The sequence below is a fragment of the Bactrocera dorsalis genome, chromosome 2 (genome assembly GCF_023373825.1).
Source record: "Bactrocera dorsalis isolate Fly_Bdor chromosome 2, ASM2337382v1, whole genome shotgun sequence".
NCBI classification, from domain to species: Eukaryota; Metazoa; Arthropoda; class Insecta; order Diptera; family Tephritidae; genus Bactrocera; species Bactrocera dorsalis.
This window is the reverse complement of record NC_064304.1, coordinates 90,775,868-90,794,660: the sequence shown is the minus strand read 5'-3', so window position 1 is coordinate 90,794,660 and position 18,793 is coordinate 90,775,868. Positions and strand designations below refer to the sequence as shown.

The 18,793-nt window shown below is 40.8% G+C and overlaps 1 protein-coding gene across 1 annotated transcript in view; it reads left to right on the top strand.

Moving 5' to 3' along the window:
- LOC105230331 (uncharacterized) overlaps positions 1 to 18,589 on the top strand; it is a 104,318-nt gene extending 85,729 nt beyond the window's left edge. Inside the window, exons 5-15 of the mRNA XM_029551969.2 lie at positions 1,278 to 1,388; positions 4,547 to 5,873; positions 12,073 to 12,163; positions 12,826 to 13,204; positions 13,310 to 13,910; positions 14,166 to 14,342; positions 15,341 to 15,533; positions 15,607 to 15,871; positions 15,948 to 16,125; positions 16,206 to 16,217; positions 16,315 to 18,589. Coding sequence (XP_029407829.2) covers positions 1,278 to 1,388; positions 4,547 to 5,873; positions 12,073 to 12,163; positions 12,826 to 13,204; positions 13,310 to 13,910; positions 14,166 to 14,342; positions 15,341 to 15,533; positions 15,607 to 15,871; positions 15,948 to 16,125; positions 16,206 to 16,217; positions 16,315 to 17,485 — 4,505 coding nt within the window. The 3' untranslated portion in view covers positions 17,486 to 18,589. The remainder of the gene's footprint in view (positions 1 to 1,277; positions 1,389 to 4,546; positions 5,874 to 12,072; positions 12,164 to 12,825; positions 13,205 to 13,309; positions 13,911 to 14,165; positions 14,343 to 15,340; positions 15,534 to 15,606; positions 15,872 to 15,947; positions 16,126 to 16,205; positions 16,218 to 16,314) is intronic.
- The last annotated feature ends 204 nt before the right edge of the window (positions 18,590 to 18,793 follow it).

The following is an 18,793-nucleotide window of genomic DNA, read 5'->3' as shown; positions in this document are numbered from 1 at the left end:
GCGAAACTCATTCGGCTATGCAGATTGACGTTGTGCACAAACATCAGCTCCGTTGAAATCGCGAAGCACCTCTCAGAGCCGTTCGATACCAAACGAAGTTTTACTATGGAGCAGCTAATCTGAACCGCAGTATAACTGTCTAATGTAAAAGTACAATGCTACTGGGGTAGGTAGATGATATTGACATCATAGGCCTAAACAACAGAGCTGTCAGCATTGCCTTTTCAAGCCTAGAAAAAGAAGCGAAAGACATTGGTCTTGTGGTGTACGAGGGAAAAAGTACCTGGAGGCCACAAACAAAGATTTATCGCATCTTGAGAACTAAATTTGAAAAATTTAAGTACTTTTTATAGTTCGGAGCAGCATAAATTCCACCAATAATCTAAGCGTGGAGATCAAGCGCAAAATAACTGATCCCAACAGGTGCTACTTTGGGATCGGTAGGCAATTAAGAAGCAGATCGCTCACTTGACGAAGGATGAAGACCCGAGTTAATAAAGCACTTGGAGCATTCGATGGCACTTCGCAAGGTCTTTGGAACCGTGCGTGTAAGCGATAAATATCGAAGAAGTTGGAACCACGAACTAGGTGAGCTATGTCGTGACATGGATATGTTAAGCGCATAAAAATTCAACAAATACTTGAACAATGAAAGCAAGGGCGCCCACGCATCCATCGGAAGCACCAAGTGCATTACCACCTGTCGGCACGTGGAAAACCCACGGTATGGGAAGACTGGACCCATACCGACCCTCATTTATAGTGCCAAAGAAGAAAAAGAAAGAAATACCATGTGATCTCGCTAATGGTCACAAACGTCGCTAATTAATTAATTTAGTTAGCTCTTTTTTAACCATCGTAAATTACAACTCAACTACAATATAGTTCAGTCAAAACATATTTGTGAAATAGTTCTAGTTCATAGTTAGAAATGCTACTCATGTACCTACACATGTATATATAAAAATACAAAACATTCCATTTAAATTACAAAATAACCTCACTTTAGAGATGTAGCTCTATTACAACATCAATTTGATTCAAATTAAATTTTGTTGTCCCATTGCGACAATTGAACAAAGCCTTTATGCGCCATCCCCTGTGTATCGTTTAATTTCATTTACCGTGAATGCCGCTACCTCCGCTCTGCGGCCTCACTGCAATCTATAATAATATTAATTTGATGTGCTCCACACACACACACACATGTATGAGTACAAATATATATGTGACCATGTGACTTTATAACGCCATTTATTTACTATTGCTTATTGCAGATGAAAATTGGGGTATGCCACTCGCCATAGCGGCAAACCTGCATGTGTCGTATAAAATTGAAATCGGCGACGACATACGTGACCTGCATGCACAGGATAAAATTGGTAGAGGTAAGTGTTGCGAGTCATTGACACATTTGGCATATAATTGTAGAAGCGTTTGGCATATTTCAGTGAATTAATTTTAAATCATTTAAAGCACTCGTATTTAAAAATAAGTATAGTATTTTTAGAAATGGTTCAGGGAATCATGTGCATGAAAGAAAAGTTACAAGCGTTCAATCTATAAATATTGTGGTAAATGCTTTTACCCTAATGTGGCTTCTACAGAAAATGACATATGAAACGGGTTTTTCAATAAGACCGCTACAAAAGTAAATGAAACAAAAATAATATCAACGAAAAATTCTGTTTGTGAATATACATTCGATGCTATTATGTATGGAACTCAATTTTTTTTAATGGCTAGCACGGGCACGCTTGCAGAAGTCCAGACGCTGAACCCTCTTTTCGACGGGTTTCAAACATTAATCGGCGTTGCTGCTGCAATTTTACGTTCGATATTCGTACGAAGTTCATCAATCGTCGCTGACTTGTTGGCATAGACCAAGGAATTGATGTAGCCCTACAGGGAATAGTCTAACAAAGTTAAACAGCACGGCCGAGGCGGCTAATTGTCTGAACTATTTCATAAGTTAACACATTCACCAAACTTGGGTTTCAATAAATCGGTTGTGACATTCGCTGGGTGGCATGTGGCGCCAAGTCCATATCATTTAATTTGAGCCAAAAATATTCGGTTATCATTGAGCGGTAACGATTCCAATGCACAGCAAAGTGCTGGTGTTGATCATCACGGAAGAAGTACAGCCCAATGACGCCGTCGGCTCATAAACCGCACCAAACCGTAATTTTTTCAGAATACAATGTTGACTCAAAGAGTACGTGTGAATTTCTGCCTGACCAATAACGTATATTTTGCTTATAGACGAAGCTATTTAGCCAGAAAAGAGACTTATCGCTGAAGATGATTTTTCGATGAAAATCCGGATCATTATCAAGTTGTTGATCAGCCCAATTCACGAACATGCGACGATTCTGGTGACCAAGCGGCTTCAGTTCTTGCGCCAATTTAATCTTGTGAAGATGTATGCCTAGATCTTTTCGCAAAATTCGCCAAAACGACGTCACCGAATTACGGTAGTAAATTTTAACAATTTCTATATCTTTCCATGATGAAATGACAAAAGAGCTATGGCGTTGTTTGCTGTCCGGATATCGTTGTTGAAATTCCCGTTATTGATCGAATTTATTAGCGCTGCTTGTGTTTATAACCACTATATTTTCGCTAGTACCACGAGTCGCTAGATTTCTGTCAAATTTAAAAGTACAGTGTAGAAGTATATCTGGCATTTATATCTCAAGATGACTGCACTGATTCTTATGATCTTTGATGCTTTCAAGCCCAAAATGTTCCGGGGGCGAACTTCATTATACAGGGTGGCAGATGAAATTTGCTACATAAAGAAACTCAAATAATTTTTTTTTTCAGTGTATGGAATTCATTTTTCTTTTATTCATGTTAAAGCTCATTCAATTTTATTAAATATAGCTTAATTAGTTTTAAAAATAATGGAATTTAAATGCCCCCCCTGCTCGTTGATGCATGTGCGGCATCTTACCAAAAAGTTGTTCATTACTGCTTGGAGAGTTAAGACAGGAATAGCCGCAATTGTTTCTCGAATGGATTGCCTTAGTTCATTCAAATTTGTTGGTTTTGCTTTGTAGACTTCCTGTTTGCAATAACCCCACAAGAAAAAGTCAGGTGCAGTAAGGTCAGGCGACCTGGGTGGCCAACGGAATGTGGAGTTTCTGGATATCAGCTTATTGGCAAATTTTCGTCGCAATTCTGTCATAACAGGTTGGCTATGTGAGGAGCTGCACCATCTTGCTGAAACCACACAGAGTTGAAAGAAATTCTCATTCGGCGTAATTCTGGATAGAAAAACTCTCTCAACATGCTCAAGTAACGGTCTCCACACCACACTGTGACACGAAGTGGATGCAATTCCGTCTCATGGAGTATCTGTGGGTTGGAAGCACTTCATATTCGACAATTTTGTTTGTTTATGTTGTCGCTTAAATCGAAATGGGTCTCGTCAGACATGAAAAGACAGTTCAACATCTTTCCATCCTCTTCCACCACTTGAAGCATCTTCTGGCAAAATTCCAAGCGAATCGGCAAGTCTGCAGCGTTCAGTTTGTTGGCCATTTGAATTTTATATGGGAATAAGTCCAAATCTTTGTGCATAATTGACTGTAATGACTGTCTGCTTACATCCATTTGAGCAGATAAGCTTCTTGTCAAAACACGTGGTTTGTTTTGTATGGCAGCAGCTACATCAGCGATTGTTTCCTTCGTTCGAACTGACGGGTTTCGATGGTAAGGTCTTCTGTGGACTGTCTCATGCTCGGCAAATTTGTTTACAAGTCTCATTATGGCCCATCTGCTCGGAGGAGGAAACTACGGACTCCAGTGCGTGATAGCGGCGGACAATCCAAATTCTTGTTTCAGTGTCCCAATTATCCATTTTTGTTAAATGTAAAACTCAATCTGCAAAATAAAAAAAAATTAACCAGATTCATTAAATAGAAAAAAAGTTATTTAATTTTTTTTGGTAGCGGCTTTCATCAGCCACCCTGCATTTCAATGGTTTTATTCTTCGAAAGAGTATCTGTCTAGATTCACATATTTATTGTATATTGACTTTATAAACACAGTCTGTGACAATAGAAATAGTTCTTAGTGATCAATTGCGGCAAACACGTCATAGCGTAGCTCTTTCAAAAACGTTTGTTTTGGGACGGCATCCATTCTCAGGTTAAAGGCTTTTCAGAAAAAGTGTAATGAGTTGTCAGGAATCTGTTTTTAAAAGGTGATGAGGGTTATTTCGGTAATTTCTTATAATTCACTGTTACTCGGAAAATATTTAAAATGTACACTACTCCCCACTTAAATAATTAATTGCTGTTGAAAAACATAATTTGGCGAAAAACTTAAAAGCTGAAATTCTACTAAAAATATTCGTTATTACAATAAGGTATAAAGTCTTTTTCAAATAATCACATTTATAACTACTTATGTTATAAGCAAAAAAAGTGACTTCTTTAAGGCTATTTTACAACGCCATTCTTTCACTTATATAAAGCTCATATCACACTTTTCTCTCTCTCTCACTCTCTCCAAAACTGCATGCGTCAAACGACAGCCATTATCATCACGGCGGACATGAACGATGCCAGCACATTACATCTGCTGACACAGTTGGTGAGCCTGCGACACACCAAAGTGCTGCTCATCGATGTGGTGGCCACGTCCTTTAATGCGGAGAATAATTTCTACAAGAATTTGGCGCGCATTAACGGCAGCGCCGAACTAATGTCCAATTTGCTGTTACTAACAGTGCTGAGCGATAAGTACCGTTACTTCTTGAAGGTCGCCTTCGAGGACAACGGCATTGGATTGGTGCAGAATTTCCGGCAAATGCGGCGTTGGAAGGCGATGACAACCGACGGCAAGCGGGGTACCGAAGCGAGCATACTCAATTGGCCAATGCACTTGGACAGCTCGGTCACGCGTGCGCTGCAGGAGCACGAAGAGGCCATGGCTGCTGAGACATTCGTAGGCAATAATGAGAACACTGCGACCACAACGAGCACAACAACTGTGCAGCCGACGCGTGACACTTTGGCAGCATTCGATGAGTGTCCACAGCTGAGTGGGCTGAATTTTGTCGAGATCTGTCCGAATATCGAAAATGTAACGGGGCATTGCGTGCAGTTCTTACAACAAAATCACAACGACAATAATGCTACACGTAATGGCAAATTGTTGCAACAGCTGCGCACATTGCTGAAACAACTATGCCACATACATCCGGTCACCGGACATACCCGCGCCGAGCAGGCGCGCATTGCCAATTTGCGAAATTTCATAGACTTTTTTCATTTTTACGATTTCATAATTACGAATGTGCGACAACAGCTAGCGGCACATGCAACAAAACCAAATCCCAGCAAAATAAAGCAAGCGCATATGCCGACCGCAAAGCGAAACAAAAATCGGAGCGGTAGTGGCGGTGTCGGTGCTGGTGGTGATGACATTGACACGCCAGCTGGCGTTATCAGCGCGCAATTGCCCAAGTACGATTTCATTGTATTGGATGTGGTGCACGAAAATGCGACTGCCAACAATAATAACCACAATAATAACAGCAAAAGTAGCGTTACCACAAATGCGGCTATAGTTGACTTCAATGATGGTGTCAATGCTGACGCCAATGCAACGGCGGATGCGGAGTCAACAGCATCAATTGACTCAATCAAATGGCGGCCACTGTTGATTCTGGAGCAGCATGAAATCAATTCCAACACTTATATTACACATTCCGTGCAGCCGGGCTACGACGAATGGCTGCTGGTGAGTACGGCTCAGCTTTGGCAATGCGGCGCCATCTGCTGGACAATTGTGGCCATTTGCATTGGATTGCTTTTGATTATTGTGGCCGCAAGCGTGACTGCCGGCATAGCAATGAGGTAAGTGGCGTATTCGTGCTTAAAGCATTCAGCAGTAATTTTATATGCCCATTTAGTTGAAATTAGCGAAATGTGTTCGGCTTTTTGAGTAGGTGCAAAGTGAAAACAATTAGTCGCATACATATGTGTGTTCTACTAATTGGTTGTACTTGTATTGAAACTCACTTTGGAAACCGAAAAAAATAGTTTTAATACAAAAAGCATTATATTATATTTTAAAGATTTTGTGTGTAAAATGCTTCAATGAATACTGACATTTAAAAAGGTATAGCTTTGTCTTATAATAACTGTCATCGGTTCGCCAAGCGTTGGGTAGTAGCACACAGTACCCTGCAATGAGTTTTTTCCAAGCATTGAAGGCGTCATAAAAAACGTTCTCCGAAATAGCCTTGAGAACTGGGGTGGCATGCTGCTTGGATTCCTTTCATCAGGCAAGGAAACAAAACAAAGTCCGGGGGTCACATCTGGGCTGTAGGGCGGCTGCTGAAGCGTTGGGATGCCGGCATTGGTTAGGTAGTTGTTCACAAGAAAGGCAGTGTGAGCCGGGGCGTTGTCGTGGTGCAACTTTCAATCGGCTGAGATGTCTTGTCGGACACGACTGACCTTGCGTTAAGTCTCTTGAGGATTACCACATAAAACTTGGCTTTGATGGTTTATTTAGGAGGAACAAATTTATTATGAACGATGCCTTTGATGTCAAAAAAGACAATGAGCATCGTTTTCACTTTGGATTTGCTCATTCTTCCGATCTTCATCAGCGACCTCTTCCCGGCGCTCCAAAAAGGTCTGGGGCCACCAAAACACACCACTTTTTGCTAAAGCAACATCTGTGTAAGCCTGCTTGATCACATCAAACGTCTCTGTCGCTGACTTGCCGAGTTTAACACAGAATTTAATCGCGTACCTCTGCTCTAACGAACGCTGCATTTTCGGTTTTCACCACTCACAGAAGCATGTCGTGAGAAAATGTTTGTCCTGACTCTTCAACTGCTCGGAGACAACTGACCAGCCGCTCGTTCGTTAGGTAGGAACACTCCGAAGTACAGTCGCGGCGGAAGAATATTAGTCCTATTACTTTCCGGACACACCCTGAACTGCTGGCAAACAAGGTAAAGGAATGTGTCATGAAAATTTCCTGGGCAGATTTTCTGGGGTACGCAAAGGTTCAATATCCTGACCAGATAACCTCAGATCTTCCATCTTCTAAGTAGAAATAAATGACAACAAACTTTGGGCTGAAGACTATGTGGAAACTCCTACGAAGGCTTCTTAGTTATCCAGTTTTCATTCTCCCGCCAAACACAGTGTATATTTGTTATCATTCCCTCCAGAGGATTCACAGCCATATAATACGTGAAATTAGTAGTAAACTTTAGACAATACGTTCTATTGAGAAACTTTTGTCTGTGATTTCAGTCTGTATTTCAAAACATTCCAACATTACGAGTGATAATGCCATTTAGCACCTTGAAATTTATCTGTACTTATGTATTTATAATCTCCCATAATTAACAGCTTACGTCTACAAGTAATTGATTATGACGTATTTATCGTGGTCCAGCACAAACCTAATCCTACTGCTTCGCTCGAATTCGCTTGCATTTAACCAAATTAAAGAATTAGTAAATAAAATCCAACTACGGCCACTAAGCCATTACGGTTGGGGTAAATACATAAATGAAATATTAACAGTGCGAAGCTGAGTAATTACTCTAATGAGCATTCGGTCACCATAGTGAATGGATGAAAGCGCTAAGCAAACGCTGTCGGCATAAATACTATTTTGCTATAGCAACAAGCTAAAATTGAAGGTCGTCAAAGTCGCTACAGCATTAACAATTAATTGTATCATATTAATAAGCGTATTTCAGCACAGTCATGCTTTACAAAGTTCAAGAGTTAACTTAGTTCTTTACTACCCTACTCATCTCAGCCACATAAGCGAACTTTTGGTTTGGCTCCTCCAATGTCTTACGCCCAAATTTACTCTCTGTCAGAGTGTTTGTGAGCATCGTGTTGTTTTGTGTATCTTTTCAGCCTCCAAAGGTGTATTTTATAAATGAAAAAAAGGTTATTGCAAACTTTTGATGCGGTTCCAGTTGAAGTATGATTGTGAAGCCTCCATTTTCATGACTGCTTACTCCTTCTTATTATTTTATTATTAATTAAAACAACAAAAAAACGTTAACATCAACTGAACCAAGGATATAATACTTTCGTTTTGATACTAAACTCTATGGCTAACAATCCGGTCTGAACAATTTGTTCGGGGATTGCACCATAGCCTTAGACATTCATCATTCATGCCAAATTTTGTGAAGATATCTCGTGAAAATAAAAGGCTTTGGATTCCGATCGTTCAGTTTGTGTGGTAGCCGTATATGTATGGGTTTTGATATGGGCTTCCTGTTGAGGATACAGATTTTACAGGTGAGAGGACTGCCAAGTATATGAAAATTATTGTTGAACAGTTCTTACAAAATCATTTCGATCAATGCTAAAGAAGACTCATATATCTAAAATTGTTTTGACTGATTAAAAATAGTGATACCTTCACTTATGCCACAACCACGAGTTTGAGGGTTTATGTACTTCCTGTGCCTTGACAAATAAGACTCTAAAAAAATCCATCGAAACAGAAAAAAAAATAAAAATGTTGTTTGTCAACTAGCAGTTAATTGTAGACGTGAAAACGTTATAAAATTGGTATTATGGACATATTACGGTTTTCTCGTATATTATGGTATATGCAACAGAACGTGTATCCGCACACAACCCTACAGAGAGCGCCGCATGAAGCTTTAAAAATTGCATCAATTAAATTAAATTACGCTCTATATATACGCGCGTATGTATGGGTGTAGATGCATGCGCCGTATATGGAAGCATACGCATCTGTGTTGGCACATGTGCACATCTGCAGTAAGTATTTGTAAATACGCGACGCGTGGTGCACGCATGCACGCGACACATGCCCACATGGGTATACTGAAATGTGCAAACTTTCGGATTTTATTAGCGTAAAAATGCCACGAGTATACGCACTGCACTGAAATTGGCAGTAAAACTTTGTTTAATCGCCACAAAAATGAATATTTAGTGCGATTTCAGTGGGGAGAGTTTCAAGTTTGCGGCTTTCCTGCGCAATTCAATGCAATTCCCCAAATATTACGCGGAATAAAAATTACATGAAATAATTTTGGGTTTTTTATGTTACACCTAATTGTTTAACGGTATATAATTGCGCCAAAGTGTATGAGAATGCATCTGAACTGCATTGAACCGCTTTAGTAGCGTAAAGTTTCTAAAAGATTAAAATCTAACATGATCTTTTCCTAACTTGTCTAAAATATAAACATTTTCTGTAACCATGCATATATCGCGTTGAAATACTAGACAGCTTGGCTAAAATATCAAATTCACCAAAATTTTCTCCATAGCTCCAATTTATATGACAAATTTTAAATTTCCTTGTCGCTTATATAGGGTTTGTCCGGAAAGTAAAAGGACTCATGTTCTTCCGCCGCGACTGTACTTCGGAGCGTGCGCGCACCGACTGGATTCGGTAGAGAGCGTTCCTAGCTAACGAACGAGCGGCTGGTCAGTTGTTTCCGAGCACCTGGAGAGTCAGGACAAACATTTTCGCACGACGTGTTACTGTGAGTGGTACAAGCCGAAACTGCAGTGTGCGTTAGAGCAGAGGTACGCGATTAAATTTTGAGTGAAACTCGGTAAATTTGTGACAGAGGCGTTTGATGTGAATCAAGCAGGCTTAGTTAGATGTTGCTTTAGCTAAAAGTGATGTGTTTTGGTGGCACCAGACCTTTTTGGAGGGCCGGGAAGAGATCGCTGATGAATGATGAATCCAAAAGGTGCTCATTGTCCTTTTTGACATCAAAGCCCTCATCCAGCATGAATTTCTTCTTCCTGAACAAACCGTCAACGCCAAGTTTTACGTAGAAATCCTCAAGAGACTCAAACGAAAGGTCAATCAGGTCCGACAAGGCATCGCAGTCGATTGGAAGTTGCACCACGAAAACGCCCCATAGTCCTTTTATTTTCCGGACAAACCTTGTATGATTGTTTGACTTGGCACTTCTTCAATTAATATCTCATAGTACCAATTACTCACAGTTCTTTGGCTATATGAATCCATTGTTAAACATACTACGAGTAAAATGTTCTACGGAATTTTTATTTGGTGGAAGTTGGTAGAAAAGACTACATTGGCGAAAAAATGGGAAAGTGTTCCATTAGCTCCACTCTAAGTTTTCTGACCACAGTAGGATCTTCCAAGCGGAAGTAGTTGCCTCATAGATAGCAGTAAATATACTTCTGCAGAGTGCAGCCTACTTCATTACATAAATATCAACTCCAAAAATAGGGCAGCAATTTTTGAGAATTCGATTTGTGCGTTCAAGTTCAGCGAAAGGATGTAAGGCTGTCTGCAGAATGGGAACGGATAGAAACTTTGCTGGCTTCTTTTAGTACACTACGGGACTTCTTAGACCAGCTTAACAAACGTTGGTCAACTACCAGCTGCTGGGCAATCGCAAGATCCTTCTGGTGCATGGTAAATCGTAAGAGGTTTTTCAGTGGTTGTAGGAGTTATAATTGGACCCTGTTCGATTGAGATTCACGCAATAAGATTGAGCATCTTACCGGATGCCAGCTGCATTAGCTATTTGGAAGAAAATGAGAAAGAAGTAACTAAAGTTCTTCCTCTTATAAATAGCCCGCTTTTGTGAGATGAAGGCAAAAACACATTTGATCTCACATTTTTACACATCCGGTTGAAGTAACGAAAAAAATAAAATACTTAAGCAGACTTGTGATGTTCAGGGCGGCTTCGTCGATAGATAGCTGATATCCAACCTTAGAAGTTTTTCGTATGACTTTACAAAAGGCCATACGTAACAGTCTACGTGCGATCCCTCGCCTTGCTGAAGAATGAGTCATATAAATTAACCTAATCGAACACACAAATAGACAAATATCTGGAAATCAATTCGGTATCTTCAATCTGTTATGTTACCTATCTGTATGTCAATTAACTTCAGTGTGCTCACTCCAAACTGAAAATGCAGCTGAATTCAACCAGTAAAACAAGCAGTGTATATACATATATTTACTAATATACAAGTATAAACATATCTGCGGACTTTAAGCAACACACCCAACCATAACGAACAATAAAACGATGCTATTTAGTGGTCACTGCTCATTTACCAGCGTCTTAATTTTAATGTTTAGCCGACGCTCTTTAAACACCCTAATAACCGTTTATTTGGGCCAATTACTACCGCCATCCACCGAACTAAACGCAACTAAGAAATCAAGCAGCAAACGCTAGTGGCATGCATACCAGCTATTTAGCTATTCAGCGTGATTCAGCTACTATTTAATTGTGTAAAAGGCAATGAAACAACTTCACTTACATTTTGATCAGCTACAGACACTATCATAAATATGCGGCAGACACCGTTAAATGATACACAAAGCCATAAAAGGACCACTAAGCGATAACAAACTTGTACATAATGAGAGGCGAGCCAGTGGCACGGAGTCAAGTGGCACGTATCCTAATAAGGTATAAAAAAAAACACAAAGCAAATCAAAAAAGTAGCTCGCAAACAAGCAAAGTTTAGCGCCAAACTACACACACACATTTACGCGTATGCGTGTTAGTGGTGCGGTGGCGTTGTGGCATCGCACACAGCGAAAGCAAGCAGGCAAAGCAGCCGAGTTAATGACTAATCTGCTACTTTGCTTCACTGAAGAGGGTCTACCACGCTGAAATATTATGGCTGCGCGTGAAACTTTAGCACAGTTCATTAATATAATTCCGCAGCTTTAACTACAGCGCGCTGTTTGCTTCTTTTTCTTTTTCTTGTTGCATTTTATAGCATGAAGTTAATGTTACACAGCACACAAACGCACAAAAACACGCGAGCATCATTGCAAATGGCAGGTTAATACATAAGCGCAAATTCTCGAGTGCAACATTCAATGGCGCAACGCTCGCATTCGCGCCATACCCTCTAGTTGATGGCAGTTATTTTTAAGACATTTTAGTTGAAGCTCAAAGTGAAGATTTTGTTTACCAGCACGTTAGCATAATATTTTCGGTTGTAGTTGCTAATAAAAGGAGAGCAAAAATTATTAAGTTATAATTATCCAATTATTTTTATACTTACAGGAATTACTTTCTGCGTAAGCGCCTCTCGAAAGGACCCAATAAAATTGTACTCTCCGCCGATGATTTTGTCTTTCCAGTCGACTCACGCAGGGTGAGTAAAAATTTTATTCACTTTGTTTATGGTGACTTAAAATATTTAATAAAGTATCTTTTGTACTAATTAACATTCTTCCTTTGAGAGTGGAAGCCGTTTTGAAAAACAACATTTTGAGAAAAACGCGTCTAGAGATTGGAGTCGCTCTGTTTTCCACTCTGTTCGCTTTCTACAAGATTATTCGAAAATTTCACTCTGAGACGATCCCTTAAACGATTTCATATTCAACCTGTCCTGAGTTTCGTTTTCGGTCGCTCGTTTTTCCCTAGTCTAGATAAGCTTTGAGAAAGGCATCATTTTCGTTTAACAAACCTGCCTCACTATTATTGAGGACAAACTTAGAAGACGAAAGCTACTTGGTCACAGTTTATTTTTTTATTTCCTAAAAATGTACCGCTTTTTCGCTAGATTTTTTCTTAAAAGAAAATCCAATAAATTGTTAAAAGATCTGCCTGCATTATGTATTGAGAACAGTTGTTTCTTATTAAGTTAAATTAAGTTAACTAAATTGCCAAATCCGTTTTTTTTAAGAACTTTCAAAAATCTATTTGTTCACAAAAACCATATGAGCCATTTAAGTATCCTTTCAAACTCATCCTGTTGTGAAACTACTTCCTTTCATGTTAGTGAATTTGTATGGTCTCTCTCTTTCCCATAAGGTCGATGAGGGCATCGAAGCCATGCTTTGCTGCTGGCTGCAACAACTACAAGAGTTCGGTGGCCCCGAAGTCGACAAGCCTGATTTGCTCAAAGGCTCAATCGGTTCGCTAAAAAATCTTGGCCTAATCATACCGGGCGCCGGCACAGCCACCGCTGCTGGAGCCGCAGCCACAGCGAACGGCGGGAAAGGTACATCCGGCACAAATAGCTTAGCGCGACATAATCCCGCGCTGCTAGACATGCGTGCACGCTACAATGGCGATTTGGTGCAACTGAAAGAGATACCCTTGAACGGTTCGACTGAACTGAAGGCCAAGGCAATGGACTTGTTGGTGATAGCGCACGGCATGCGACACGAGAACATTAACCCCTTAATTGGTGAGTAATAAATACTTTTTGCTGTTTCATGTTTAATTAAAACTTTGTTTGAGAACTGTTTTTTTTGTACCGTAATCTTTTCTGCTACCATCCACCTACCACTAGGTTGGCTATCCGATCCGAATCGCACAGCCATGGTGTTCGATTACTGTTCGCGCGGTTCGCTACAGGATGTGCTCATCATGGACGAAATCAAATTGGATTGGAGTTTTCGTCTCAGTTTGTTAACGGATTTGGTGCGCGGTATGCGCTACTTCCACGCCTCACCGCTGCGCGTGCATGGCACATTAACGTCCCGCAATTGTGTTGTAGACGCGCGTTGGGTACTAAAAATAACCGATTATGGTCTGCCATCGTTCTATGAGGCGCAGAATCTACTGCCGCCCTCTCGCACTGCAAAAGAACTACTGTGGACAGCACCGGAATTGCTACGTTCAATGAAAACTCATCATCATCACCATGGTCGCGTGCTGGGCACACAAATGGGTGACGTCTATTCTTTTGGCATCATCATGCAGGAGGTGGTGGTACGCGGGGAGCCCTACTGTATGTTGTCGCTATCGCCAGACGAAATAATAGCGAAGATTAAAAAGCCACCGCCACTGATACGGCCATCGGTATCGAAGGGAGCGGCACCGCCAGAGGCCATCAACATTATGCGTCAGTGCTGGGCTGAACAGCCGGAAATGCGGCCCGACTTTAATTCGTAAGTACAGCGCAAACACTTTATTTATCTACATAACTCGCTTGTAATGAGCAGTCAGGGAGGCCTATAAATACACTTTGTGGGCATTCTGCATATATTGATTTTATGTTATGTTTCACTCTTCTATTTATTTACTTGGCGTTTCGTCTTCACCTTATTGCCGCACTGACGCATTATTTTACCTGCCGGCTGTTGATGACACCCTTAACGATGTGCCGTGAATAATACGCGCCATTTGCTGTAATAATTTATCAGCGTTTACGAACGCTTTAAAATGCTCAATCACGGACGAAAGGTGAACTTCGTCGACACAATGTTTCAAATGCTGGAAAAATATTCAAACAACTTGGAGGAGCTAATACGAGAGCGCACAGACCAATTGGACATTGAAAGGAAAAAAACTGAACAGTTATTGAATCGCATGTTGCCAAGGTAAGAAAATTAAAAAGAAGCAAAACTTCCTGAAGAAAAAATAAAAAATGCTGGGACTTAATTGAAAGTTCATAAACTAATTATCCCCGCATGCTACCTTTTAAAGGATACCAAAGTCAATGACGTAAACTTATAAAGGGTGATTCATTTCGAGGTTCCCTACTTAAAAAAACACTGAAATTTCAAATTTTATAGGGAATGTTTATTATTATTCGAAAGAACAATCTTTGGTATTTATGTTTTGAAGATTATCTTTTTCAAATGTTGGCCGCGGCTACGACTCAGATGGTCATCACTGCCTCGTTCGAGCAGTTCGAATTGAATTTGGCGAATGACGCGCATGTTGATTTTTTTCAAGACCTGAATCGAAGCGGGATTGTCCGCATGGACTTTAGACTTTACATATCCCCATAGAAAGAAGTTTAACGGTGTGATATCACACGATCTTGGTGGCCAATCGACCGGCCCAAAATGTTAAATTATCTGCTCACCGAAGCGTTCTCTAAATAAATCTATTGATTGATACGATGTGTGGGAAGTGGCGTCGTCTTGTTGAAACTAAATGTCGCCGGGAACACGAGTTTCCATTTCAAGCATCAAATAGTGATACGACCGGCCCAAAAATCTTACCAAACCGTTGTGTTTTCTGTATGAAATGGCAGCTCTTGAATCTCTTTAGATTGGTCTTCGTACCAAATGCGGCAAATTACATACCCATTGAGCCAGAAATGGGCCCCATGGCTAAACAAAATTTGGCTCAAAAACGTCGGATCTTCTTGGAAATTTTCAAGAACCCATAGAGCTAAGCCATGTTGCTTGGGAAAGTCGAGCGAACTCAGTTTTTGCACAAGCTCTACTTTGTACGCTTTCAATTGAGTCTGAGTTGCTGCGAACGGCGTCGAAAACAGTTAAACTACCGGCAGCTATATTTACCCCTCTTTTTTGCTAGCTTGACTTGGTTATTTACAAAGTAATTTTTGTTTTCTTTTCACCTGTAGTTCGGTGGCGGAAAAATTGAAAATGGGTTTGGCCGTTGAACCAGAAGAATTCTCCGATGTTACAATCTATTTTAGCGACATCGTTGGTTTTACAACGATTGCGGCCCACTGTAGTCCCGTACAGGTTGTGGACCTGCTGAATGATCTGTACACCATTTTCGATGCCACGATCAACGCCTACAATGTGTACAAGGTAGGTGGAAATTAAACTACTTGTATTCGCAAGAATATGTGGAGATATATTTCGTGACTTTGACTTTCGACAGGTGGAAACCATTGGTGATGCTTACATGGTTGTTAGTGGCTTGCCGGTGAAAATACCCGATCATGCGGAACAAATAGCCACAATGGCATTGGATTTGCTACATCAAAGTGGGCGTTTCAATGTCAAACATTTACCCGGTGTACCGTTGCAATTACGTATAGGTTTGCATACGGGTCCCTGCTGTGCAGGCGTCGTAGGGTTAACAATGCCACGTTACTGTCTCTTCGGTGATACGGTGAATACAGCGTCACGTATGGAGTCCACAGGTAAGGACTTGGCTTTTAAATTAAAACGTGATATTTGTTATAACGCTTATGGTCCTTTTTTGTTTTTGCGCTGAAGGTTCCTCTTGGCGCATACACATGTCTCAGGAGACACGTGATCGCTTGGAAGCACGCGGCGGCTATACGATAGAACAGCGCGGATTAATTGAGATAAAGGGAAAGGGAATGATGAACACTTTTTGGCTATTGGGAAAGAAAGGTTTTGATAAACCGTTACCTGCACCACCGCCGATCGGGTAAGGCTATCCTTCTTATATATTATCAAGAATACCATTTATTTAAAATATCTTCTCTAAACTTGAAAATGCTTACTCAGTGAATCCCACGGGTGAGTGTTGTGAGCCAAATACAAACATATTATTAACCCTTTCTCATATAGCATATTTACTAATTCTTCTTTTTGACACCTTCTGTATTGTTTTCAGTCTCGATGAGTCGCTCATCCGCAACTCGATCACACTCAAAGCACAAGCGAACAAATCACGCAACAGCACCAATCCATCCTCAAGTCAATCCTCTTCGCTGGCTGGCGAATCTGTCGAAGTCAAAGTGGAGATTACGCCACCCACCAATGTGGACGTTTGCTCGTCGAACTTGCCGAACTCATACTCGTTGGACTCCACCTCTACGAACACAATCAGTCCGAATGTCACATTATGTCCGGATTTCCCTGCGAAGACACCTAACGCCAGCCCACAATCGCGCAAAATGTCTGAACTCTCACCTGACAACTTGCTCACACCAGGCACTTTCAATCGTCTGCCGAGCTCGGCAGGTGGTTCTTCATCCCGCCTCTATAAAAAAATCGAAGAGATGATGGATCTTAGTTCACCGTACAATCATTACAAGTGTCTCAGTCCTAGCGAGAGTAATCTCACACAATTCTACGATGGTAAATACTTGTACAGCGGTGGTGGTATTTGTAGCGCCGTCGGCGGCGGTACTGGCTCTGGCGGCGGTAGCGTACACAGCAGTAGCGTTAAATTCGACTCCAAACCTGGCTCAAGTCGTCTATTGCGCCGGCAATTCAGTCTCGATCGCGATGACACACAATCCAAATCGGAACATCATCATCACCATCAGCATCACCAAAGCTCTTTGCAGGGTTCATTTGCTATGACGCTTATGAATAAGTCCTCAATGTTGGAAATACCAATATTACATGAAACCTCGCGTAGTCCGAAAGGCACATTGACACGTGCACACAAACAGAATTCCACTTCGATCACGCAAGATCTGGAGAAAATCGAGGAAATACCGCTTTCGCCTGCATCCTCACAACATCACAGCAGTTTGGACAGTAATCTGAATCGCAGTCCACCCTCCACGGTAGAGGCACAAACACCACCAACAAGTGCGACATTAGCGACTGCATTGCTGTCGGCGCCTACCTCGCCAGCGCCATCGCGCACCTTAAACGGCGTCGGTTATAATATGAGCGGCGGCGTCGGCGCTGTAACAGAGAGTCCCACCACCGATGCCTCGACGGCAACCACCACGGCTTCAGTTAACTCAAACAATACGACTCCTGGTGAGGAGAGTGGTATTCGACGCAATGAACTGACATTGAATGTAGAGACTTTACTTAGCAGGTAGGACACAGTTTAAGGCGTTCAGTGTGGAACGTCTGTGTAAGACTGGTTGTGTGGCTCGTATGGAATACGAGTCGGACCATAAGCAGATAGTGTTAAGCAATTAAAACGCTTATGCTTTGGAAAGCGCTTTGAGCACTTTTTTTTTCAATATTCACTATTTTCTATTATATTTTTTGTTACCTTGTAAGACCCCTCAGCTACGAATGCACAAACTCTTAATTGCCTAACCATAATCGCTGGCTTTTTACTGACCGTTTAGGTATGTTGTTGTAGGTGAAAACTTAAGTTCCATGCAGTACAAATCTGTTAGAGTCCATAAGGAATGTGATCTTTATTAAGTATGATATTTTGGATGGAAGATTGTTAGTAAAAATATAGGCAATTGTAGCGGTTTTTATGGGAACTTTATCTATGCAAGTAAGTTCATGTGAGAAGATCTTGTTTTAGTGTGCCATCTATAGATCACTGAATCATAGAAAAATCTTATAATGGTCTTTAAAGTCTTATTTAAATGGGCAGGTCCTTTATGAAGAGACTTTTCAATAAGGGCGGGACATCATTCGTATGAAGTGCTTCCACAGATATAGGAGGTACTTTTCGTTCATTCGAATAGAGGTTCCAGTGAAAAATATTTATATATACACTTACAGAACGAAGTCAATCGCTACACATTTGATTAAGGAGGTAAACTATTTAAACTATATTCATCGAGTACCAAGTTTTCAGAAAGATTTTGAAAAGCAGACATCAAAAAACTTTGGTTAGAAAACCAGTGTTCCATCGACTGAGCTCTTACAGAATTTCACTTAAATATTGTATCAGCTCGTGTAAGGTAAATTCAAGCTGACTATCAGTCATTGATAGCTAACTGACTCGTCGTAAACGAAGCTGTTAACTGTAAGTGTACGAGTTCACAGAGTTTATTTCATCGATAGAAATAAGCAGAGCTCGAAATAGAACATTTAATCGGTTCGAGGTTATTATTTTGGTGATCGTCAACGATCACTCGTTGCTGGTCTTGCCTTTAATATCTGCTTAGTGTTGCTAGTGAGAGACGTGGATGAATTACGTATCTTAAAAGGTGTATAATCTAGCCTATACCTTACATATGTTTTCGTTAACTTTTTAAGAAAAAGGTCATTTATTTTTTTAAATACTCGCAAGAATTAGCTTTTTTTGTTAGGTTGGTTTGGTAGGGATTCTGAAACTATCTGTTATAAGGATTGTTAAATCTAGTCCTTCAAGAGTGAGCATGAGTCTAGAGTTCTGGAGTACCACTTCGGCAAAGCACGGGTTCGTTAGTTCTGTA